General features: G+C 36.9%; 2 protein-coding genes across 2 annotated transcripts in view; one reads left to right on the top strand and one right to left on the bottom strand.

Moving 5' to 3' along the window:
- LOC102205598 (aminoacyl tRNA synthase complex-interacting multifunctional protein 1-like) overlaps nt 1-3,878 on the bottom strand; it is a 12,190-nt gene extending 8,312 nt beyond the window's left edge. The window contains exon 1 of the mRNA XM_005752573.1: nt 3,759-3,878. Within this exon, the coding sequence (XP_005752630.1) occupies nt 3,759-3,790 (32 nt within the window). The 5' untranslated portion in view covers nt 3,791-3,878. The remainder of the gene's footprint in view (nt 1-3,758) is intronic.
- A 3,472-nt stretch (nt 3,879-7,350) lies between these two features.
- The window catches only part of LOC102205316 (phosphatidylcholine:ceramide cholinephosphotransferase 2-like), a 10,443-nt gene continuing 7,276 nt past the window's right edge, over nt 7,351-10,517 (top strand). Inside the window, exon 1 of the mRNA XM_005752572.1 lies at nt 7,351-7,461. The gene's annotated coding sequence lies outside the window, so the exon portion shown is untranslated. The remainder of the gene's footprint in view (nt 7,462-10,517) is intronic.

Raw genomic sequence — 10,517 nt, 5'->3', positions numbered from 1 at the left:
CCTTGCTCGTTTGTGTAATTTGAGCTCAGGAGAAACTTATTTTTACTGTTCTTTCAAATGTAAATGAATTGTGTTTATATGGGACCTAAACATCCTCTATGAATTTAAAAAGGCTCATATGATTTGAATATTTCATGCTTAATTTGCTTTTTTTGGCAACTCAATGCCATAAAAGTCTAAATGATAAAGATAAAGATAAAGGTACTTGGTCCTTGCTCTGGGACATTGTGCACTTTAATATTCTGGCACATTTGGGCAATTATGAGAAGCTGCGGGTTGGTTTCTCACACAAGAGGATGCTTAAGTACACTCTAACATTGATTTGTAAAAAAATTTGGATTTGCATGTTTAGTTTTCATTTTATGACTTTGAAGGGTTTGCATATACAGTGGGCTGAAAATCTGAAACATGTTTTTTGGCTTTTAGAGTTTAAGGCAAAAGAGGTTAAAAGGAATCTGGCAATTGTTAAGTGAAGAGCAAGAGACATTTCAAAATAAGCCTTCCTGCATTTTCTACACATCTGCAAGCTCATTTTCATGTTGTTCACGAATCTATATCATTAATGTTATTTATGGGGACCTCATATCACAAAAAAGAGCTTCAGCTGAAGCAAAAGGCCAGAAAGGTGCAAAGAGTCTGAGTGACAGGCGAGAGGTCAGTGTGAGTGTGTCAGCAGCTTAACTCATTCATTTTAAAATCTTGGTCCTGACTCCATCATTATGTTGCCTTGATTGTATTTATTCTTTTAAAAAGCAGCCTAAGACTCATTTATTTAGATTGGCTTTTAATTAGATTTGTGCTGTATGTTTGATTATTGATATATTTTATGTATTTCCGTTTTTATATTACTGTGAAGCACTTTGTGGTTTTTATCCTGTGAAAAGTGCTATATAAATAAATTGATTTGATTTTGATTTAAGACATTAAAGCACAGAAAAAGCTGTCAGGTAAGTTTACACAGATATTATCTGTGGAGAAAAAAATAGCTCAGAGAAGCCAGACTTTTTGCATAAAGATAGATGTAAAAACGCCTGACGGAGCTCTCCACTGTGGCGCGGTCAGCATTTACATACTCAAACACACTCCAATGTCACCGACACATTTATCTCTGTAGTATTAAAGCAAATATCCCCTTTAACAGCTACTGTTATTGTAAGTGATAAAGAAGCAAGTAAAAAGAAACATGCCGGCAGCAAAAGTCTTTGTAAACCAGTGAGGTAATCTGGTTAATTATATGATAACTGATGAAAGAGAGGTGGCATTTGTGCTTGTGACTGCAGGGAAGAAATGAGTGTTGTAACAATGTCTACATTAAAATGAGGGGAAGTTCTGCTTTTGTGCTTATTTGGTGACAGTTATAGCCAAGCTGCAACTTGAAAACGAAGCCAAACCCTGCAGTTTTTAAATGTCTCATGGTCCATGTTCAGTGTGTTTTGTTTTGCTTTCCCTTTGGTGTCATGTTCATTTGTATCAGCTGTGTTTGCCCTTCTGTGCATTTAAGTCCTTGGTCTTCCTTTGTTCATTGTCAGGTTGTCTGTTTGTCTACCCCTGTGTCCCCGGTCCCTAGTTTTTTTCCACTGTCCCTTTGCTTTGCTCTTAGTTTAGTTTTTCCTAGTTTAGATTAGCTATTTGTTTTGGTTTCTCTTATTATGTACCTTCGTCTTTTGCCTTAATAAATGGCTTGCCTTTTGTTATTAGGTTCCTGTCTCCTCGTGTCGCCTGGTTCCTCTTAAACAAACACAGAGTTTGCTGCCATTTTCTCTCACCATCACAAAGATTACTAGGTTAATACCTATCTGAATTTAACTTCTTAGTTATATCAAAAATATGGAATTATATTAATGTCATAATAAATACGCAAGCAAAAACATAATCTGAGCAAATCATTTTATTTCACCAATTATATTCAACAACCCACTTTTATTTTCTGTTTGACACGTTTTTATATTTATTTACTCACAAATCCTAATAGACTAGGATATCAGATCCATAAAAAGAGTAGTTGGTTTATATTTTATATTAATTTAATTCTTTTACATAGGATTGGGTTTCATAATGAATTTTATATAATTGTTTTTTTTAATGAATAAATAAAAAAATCAACATGAAAGAGGGAATATGTGCTACACATCAGTTTTGAGGATTTATTCACATTTTGAAAGTGCAGTATGATAGTTTACCCACAGCTGTTTGTATTTCTATTGTGCAGCTGTGGATGTACTGGTTTATCACCAAGCTTCATTTTAACACTGAGAAACATCTTAAAAAATGTAGAATTCAAGGGCCCATTTTGAACAAGTCCCTTCCAGTCATGTTTGTGCAGTTACATGTTTTTGCTGCAGACAGAGCAACTTTTTGTTGCCAGGTTTAAATATTTGTATTGTGGTCAAACATATGATTGCCAGATTCTGATCCACACTTCCTTTGCAGGTCCTCGTTATGAGTTTTCTTTTTGTTATGTTTTGTTTTTTCATTTTTTAAATCATAGGAGCTATGTAATACTGTAAAACAGATTAATGGCACTGCAGAGGCTTCAGAACTCACCTCAGAATCCTGTGGTTTAAATATTCCTCCAGTGTTAAATAATCCAGTGACAGTTGTCAGTATTTCCACTGCTGCTCAGCAGACCTTTAATGATTAATTCAGCAAACTTTAGTTTTCAAATTCTAAACAAACTGTTTAAAACAGCGCTGTCATAGTGTAACTCAGTTTAAATCAGTAACCTGAAGTGTCCATCAAAATGAAAAATCACTTTACTTTGGGCTCTGCAGGATTTCTCTCCAAGTGCAGAGATACCTGCAAGAGCATAAAACTGTAGTAGCATGTGCAAAGCAAACACTTTCACATGTGCGATGGCTTCGTTGTTGACATGGCTGCTGAGTTCTACCTTGTGAGGAACTCAATTGCGCCCGTGAAATGAAATTATTTCCTCAAATTATGTTTTTGCTATGACATAATGTCATATGACATTTTGACATTAATATAATTCCATAAATGGACCAAAGAAAACTTCATTATGGAGTCCCTGCACCAAAGGATCCACCTACACAAAAACACCCACAGAGATCCTGTGTCCACACTCTGATGGCTCAGACCTGTTTTGGTGAGAAAAGGGGGGCCTAACCAATATCAGCATAGGCGTAAAAATAACTGACGTGTGAAAGGACCTCTGAAAGCAGCACCTTGCACCACATTGAGTGTCTTTTTGAAACTGGAAAACTACAATTAATGTCCATAAACACAAATAGACTCGACAGATTCAATTTCATGACCACCAAACACATACTGCAGCTACTGAACAGCTGACATGCAGAGAGACACAACAGCTGCAGCGAGGCTTGCTGCTAAAAATATCACCGAATGGCACACCACACACTCACACATGACAACGCTCCTATTTAGTCCAACAAAATAATGGAGAAGGAAAGACGTGAAAGGAAAACAAATTTCTGCATCTTTTAAAGGGAAAAGAGCTGAATACCATGAAAGAATTTTAAATATTAAACAGCAAGACAATGATGAGGTTTTAAAAAGACCTTAACAGCCCAAACTTTTTATACTCCCAGTTCAAAGAAAAATGTTAAACATGCCATATACAGAACAGTTTCATGTTTAGTATATGACAGTTCATCAGCAGCTTTACAAATAGATTATACAGATTCAGCCTTTACATTTCCACTCACAGATCCATGTTTGCAACTGCCTACAGAGCAAAGTGAGGATTTGCGGAGGATTAAAAGTCACTCAGGTGTTCGTACCTGGGGTGAAACAGGTTGTCGGTGTTGTCCATGCTGCAGGATGTTGTTGGTCAGCCAGCCGCTCACAGACAGAAGCTCACCGAGAGTGTGTGTTCGCCTCTGATATGCTGTGTGTCAGCTGTCAGCTTCCATCTCCAGCTGGAGGTGAAAGGTCAAACACCTCCCTATTTAAATCCCACAAGACCCGAGAGGAAGAAATGACTGGAGGTTACATTTACACTCAAGTACTGTACAGTTTTGAAATACTTCAGGTGTTTTCATGTCTGATGTTGATCTCAGACACACTGACTTTGAAGATTATGCATTAATCTGAGACATGGACCTTTCTCAAAACCGACATTAGCAAATTGGAGGTGTTCCGACAGCGTTCCCTTCAAGCAAATTCTTAGGGTGCCCCTTTCTAGACCACCTAAGAAATGAGAAGGTAGCCCCTGATCTAATGACCAGTCGCCAGTTGTAAAACAAACACAGCGACGATGACTTTGATGGTTTGGCAACGTTTGACAAATTTATGGAAATTGGATCAAGACTAGCCCAGTGGAAGGTGCTTTCCGCCAAAGAAAACGTGAAGAGTCCACATGAAGAAAGACTTTTTTAAAAAAGTAATACCTTCCATCGAGGAAGCCCACATCATAGCCCCCAATCACAGGAAGTGAAAGCAAATCATGAATGAGGTCCAAAATCCAGCAGCACCTACAGCAGCGTATTGGTTTCGAGGACATCTTCCTTATCCAACTAATAGGACAAATGCAGGAGGAGCAGAAGAAGAAGAAGAAGAAAAGAAACAGGAAAACAGAAAAAACACCTGTCATTCAGTTCAAGGACTGGAATGTTCAGAGTGGAGGCATAGGCACCCCACCCCCCAATTCCTCTTTGTCAGCGGTCCCCAACCCCCGGGCCACAGATCTTCTTTTTTGGTACTGGTACTGGTTTTATTTTGTTGTATTTATCCGCGACACCTTAAAGGCCAGTCTGTGAAAATATTGTCAGACATAAACCAGTCTGTGGCAACAAAAAAGGTTGGGGACTACTGCTCTTAGTAACAGATGCATAGCAACAGATACATAGTAACGATAATCTTCTTAGACTTGTTAGACTTTAGATTCCTTTAATTGACGACATCACAGAATCTTGGCAGCCAATGTCCTTTCCTCTGACATTAGCAACAATCCCACTACAATTTCTCCAGAAATAGCAGTGTGGTTAGAAGATACATACTTCTGTAAACTTAAAACACTGAATAATAGCAATAAACCATTCATTACAATAATGTAAAAATACTGATGGTGCTTTTATATTTCTTTCGATGACCATCACTTTTATTTACAGCAATGCTGGAGAAAAATATTTCGATATTAGAAGTTGCAGTGTTGTAATTCCACTTTTCTCCACTAGATGGGGTTAAAAACAAAATAACTACTTAAAGGACTTCCAGTCGAAATGCGTGTTTGGATTGCAGACAAAACATCAATATCAGGGTTTATTTCATATTCTTTATTTTATTTTACTTTAAAATAAGCACCAGCCTCAAAATTCATGTCCATAATGTATATTAATAGGATAATTTTGACTTTTTTTTTTCAAATGATCTCACATTTGCTGAAACATAACCTCCAAATACAAACATATTAACTCTAACAGCTGGCCCCGGACATTAAGTGGTCACTGTGTATATATACTGAGAGGATCTGATTCAGTTCAGTGTGTTTGGTTTTAGTCGACAGTGAGCTCGCTCTGGTGGAACCATCTGGTATTACAACCCAACGAGAAATGAGACAATTTCAATAAAAAATCACTAACAATGATAATTATAATAATAACAAAAACAATAATTTCATTGGCCTGTTTTTATGTCGTTACACTTGCATCCTGTGACGTACGAGGTCTATTTTAAAACATGGTTACTCACATGTAAGTGCTTGCTTGGGTATGCTCCAGAATATTTATCAGATCTCTTACAGTACAGTGTCTCACACCCCTCGGTGAGGTTTTTACTAATTGCAGAGTCCCGACTGACACATACAACTGACTCGTACAACTGAGCGAGCATTCTCAGTTTTTAGTGTCTTGCTGTTCAGATATGTCACTTACCTCACTCACTAACAGTATTTAAAAGCAGGCTTAAAACATGGCTCTTTTCAAATGAGTCTTTTTATTAATTTTTTTATTTTTATTTTTATTTGTCATTAGATAGCACTTAACACTTCATTTGTATCTTTGCATCTTTAATTTGTAGATTAGCGTTTTATGAATTGATTTTTGATATATTTACATGCTGTACATCACTTTGGTGTTTGCTGTTTAGATGTGCTGAATAAAATGATTTGACTAAATACTTTAATCAGTTCACAAATTGTTTTTGTGAATTTTACGAAGTTTAGCTTATTGTCCATATCCACATTTTTTTCCTATTATATGTATGTGTTTTTGACTTATTTATCATTTATATGCCTCTAACTTTTAAAATGTTTCATTTTTGAATGCATATTTTAAAACTGATTTACTTTTACTACAGTCCATTTAAGGCAGGGTGTCAAACATAAAGCCCAGATGCCAGACTCGACCACACTCCACTCAGGCCCACCGGAAGCTTTTGAAAGTGTAAAGGAAGACACATTTTGGGCTTTTAACTGTGATTTCATATTTTACAGCTTTTCAAAGACCTCCCCGTGGCTATTCGTACACATTCCTAAACAACTGCAGAGCACACTCTGCAACTGTTTCTAACAGTTGACTGGTTTTGCAATGAGTACACATAAAAAGGTTTATTAACAGAAAGTGTATAGACAAGTCTGGTGACCTACCAGAAATTTGTCTGTAATTTACAAATTCTTACAAACTTAAGCTAAAAGAAGTCACAGTGAGATTTTGTTTCATCATCTAAAGGAGCATTTCTTTAGCGTTTTTATATTAAGATATCACAGAGATTTAAATGTGTCTGACCCCCCCCCCCCACAGCTGTATGTGGGCTGAGATGTAAAGTTTGCTTAACATCTCTGATTTATGGTATTAATTTGGTCCAAATACATGCAGAAAACATATTAGTGTAAAAGATTTATATTAAAATAATAGCAATGTCAATTTATTCATATGCGATTAATACTTATAAAAATAAAACCTATAAATAGTACTTTTTTGCCTACATTGTTTAATCATTGACTTCAAGATTAAAAGTGACTCAGTGAATTAAATGTTTGTTTTTCTGCCATGACCGGCTTTTGTTTCTTTACCTGCATACCTGAGGTGTTAGGAGTGCTGACATCACTTATACGAATGTCGCCTTCATTCATTACCTAATTAGGAAATGAAAAATGTTTCATTGGTAGCCTCTTTCTTATTCTCATCAGAACAACTTTGATTCTGTCAAGCTGTAAATGTTTATTTTTAGTTTTATTATTTATAACTTTTCTGGTAAAAACGAGCTTCCGTACATCCGTCTCTCCGTTTGACGGAAGGTCCCGCGAGAGAAGTCGATCTCAGGTGAGTCACGGCCCGTTTCGAGTTGAGTCAGCGGACGGTTTCGCGATGCAGGCGGAAGCAGCTTCACCATATTTGGAGTCAAACGAGGGCCATGTGGAGGCGGGGCGCAGTTTCTCACCAGCACAGAGAGGCTCGTGCAGATGAACCTTGGTGTCACTTAACCAGGAGACGGAAGAGGAGGAACAGGAGGAGGTGAAAAAGTGGAAGGAAAGGTGACAAAAAGGTAGTGTTGTTTTTGTCCGTCTTCGCGCGCACAAACTGCAGTTTTGTTTTTCTTTTGTTAAAACTTTTTTAACAATTGTTTTAACCTGTTTTATACCTAAAACGAAGGAGAAACGCGCGTGCACCTTCCGACAGGTGTGTTTGAGTTCCTGTTTACGTTGCACCAGTTAAAATGTGAGACGTACACTGGCTTACCGAAGCCGTGGACACGAAATGTAACTTTTAACGTTAAATCGGAGTAGGTTTTCACGGTTTTGACATGTTCACACCATTTATTTTGTGTGAATTTGTACTTGTTCTATGAGAGTGGGGTTCAAACACCTTTTAAATGATAAGCCAGTTAATCGATATCAGACTCGTCAAAGAGTCACGAAACGTTTGTTTTTAGTTGCTGGAAATTATTTAACGTGAACTAATTTTAACTTCTGTTTATCAAAGTAAAGCTTAAAATTACTTCCTTCTTACTTTTGTTAATGTTGTGCTAATGGGATTTTCAGACTAATTAATCGATCAGTTGTTGATTGGCTAATAAGTCATTAATTAGCAGAAAGTTAACTCAAAGTTCGTGGCTGTTTGCTGTTTTGTGGCACATTTTTAAACATGTCATTCCTGCCTTTCTGTTGAGTCTTTGATTCAACACTTGCATATTAGATGTGTTTTCATTGTGTTTAATTCAGCTGGTATAAAGGATTAATTGGCAGGTATCAGTACAATACTTCCAGCTTGTCTCTATAGCCACTTTAACAGATACCAGGCTGGACTCCTTTTTGCCATAAGTTCCTTGTGGCACAGATTCAAGGAGGACATTTAGCTTCACACAGTTGGTGCAGATTTATTTGGCTGCACATCCCAAAGGTGCTCTGTTAGATGGAGATCTGGTAATTGTGCAGACCATCTGAGTACAGTGAGTTTGAATGAAAGCAGTTTGAAATGATTTAAGCTTTGTAACACAGTGTGTTATCCTGCTGGAAGCAGCCATCGTCATAAAAGGATGGACATGGTCAGGTAAGCTGTAGTGTTTACATGATGCTCATTGGATTATAAGGGGCCCAAAGTGTGCCAAGGAAGCTGTGCCCCATACCAAGTCACACCATTAGGAGCCTAAACTGTTGATATAAGGCTGGATGGGTCCACGCTTTCCTGTTGTTCACGCCATATTCCGACCGTACCATCGAAAAGTAGCCTCAGATTCCCGTTCTTAGCTGACAGGAGCGGTGCCCTGTGTGGTTTTCTGCTGCTGCAGCCTATCTTCTTCAAGGTTCCACATGTTGCATGCATTCATAAATGCTAAATGTGTGAAAATCCCAGCAGATCAGCCCATCTTGCATAAACAGCAATGTCACATTCAAAGTCATGAGCAATTTATCAGGTGTACCTAAAAAAAAAAAAAAAAAGTGGCCAGTGTCTGTAAACATTATGTTGCTCTAAAAACAAGTGAATCATTAATCAGCTGGTCAGACAAATAAGTCTGATAGAAATGTGACTGTATTTATCAGTTCCAGCACTTTAATGAGGTTATTTATGTGTTTTCTATAACACTATATTACAATATTACGTATTTGTGTTACTTTTATTTGTTTAAACGATGGTAAGTTTACTCATTTGACATTTCAGTGAGTACATAGGCTGTTATGAAGCCTGCTCTTCTCACAGTGTGACCATTGGTTCTGTTTTAAATCCTTGTGACTGAATTTGTGCTTTTTTTTTGCTAAACACATTCTCTGGTGAGTGAAAGATGAAAATATTCCTTATCTTACTATCTCAGTGAGGTAAGTTGGGCGCTTTGCAGCAGTGTAAAACTCGTCCTGTCCTGGGTTAATGAATCAGCTCTAACTTGGTGAAATTGAATTCTCATGCCTGTAACTCGATTAGACTTCGTTTCTGCTGCTCTGTAAACAGGATGTACCTTGGTAGCTGAGCAGAGGCCACTTTTCTGCCAGTTCAGGGCAGAAAGTGGAGCTTTTGACACAATGACGCTAAAATGAAACCAAACGGGAGCAGAAAAGCAAATAAAGGTTCATTCAGGGCAGAGCAGCTGATGGTGGGCAGCAGGAGTTGTGTTTGGGACAAAGTATGAAAAGGTAGTTATTTGGATTTTTCTGTATTTGCTGTTTGTAGGGACACAGTTACTCTTTTTTTTCTTTAGGGTTTTTGTTTTTCGCAACATGATTGGTTCCCTAAAAGTATCAGGGGTGTGGGATGTTCGACTGGATGCTTAAATCTTACTGGTTGGTGACAGAAGTGCTACACAGTTAAATGTATTCTATAAACACAGTTATCAGTTCAAATATGTTACAGTGCCACCAGCTGCTAACTGGGGCTGGGGACCTAGAAACTACAATGACAGCTGTAGTCACTTTATAGAATCACTTTATTGTATTATATTCAACTTTTTCTACTTTACTACTTTTTTTTCTAAAAAAAAAGTTCAACTTTTCTGGTAATTTCATAGAAATCTTTACTTTTGGAGCTACTGATGTTTTTATTTTCCTCCGTATTGTATTTTATCTACTTCTATTCCACTTAATTTAAGGTATTCTTATATTGCTGTAAGACAGGAACATCCATGGACGGTTACATAAAGTATATAGTGTCTTATCTTATTTTTCACACAGTTTTCTGTGTAATAAGTGACTTAAGAAGTAAGTTTAGGTTATAGACCTAAATTTAGGTTTGTACAGCCAAGGTTTAGGTTTAATGTTTATAAACCTTTATTTTTCAAATGGCTTCTGATCGAATTCCTAATTTTAATCCAACTGAAGACTTATATTTGATCCATTTTTAGAGATTTTTATATGAAATAGTATGTTTATTTCTGAAGATTTGTTCGATTTGGCACCAGTGAATACAAATCTTCATGATTCTGTTAAAAATTATAGTTTTTTGTGAAAGTAAACTGTGAAATAGAATTTTTTATTTAACCTTTATTTATAGGATAATCCTATTGAGGCTGTCTCATTGACAGGAGAGACCAGTTTCAGACACAAAAAACTACAATTAAAGAGCTTATTTAAAATACAACAACAAAAAAACGAAACAGTTTGTTTGTGGGGGGGG

This window comes from Pundamilia nyererei, unplaced genomic scaffold (assembly GCF_000239375.1).
Source record: "Pundamilia nyererei isolate P.nyererei 1_Seehausen unplaced genomic scaffold, PunNye1.0 scaffold00366, whole genome shotgun sequence".
NCBI classification, from domain to species: Eukaryota; Metazoa; Chordata; class Actinopteri; order Cichliformes; family Cichlidae; genus Pundamilia; species Pundamilia nyererei.
This window is presented reverse-complemented; position numbering and strand designations above follow the sequence as displayed.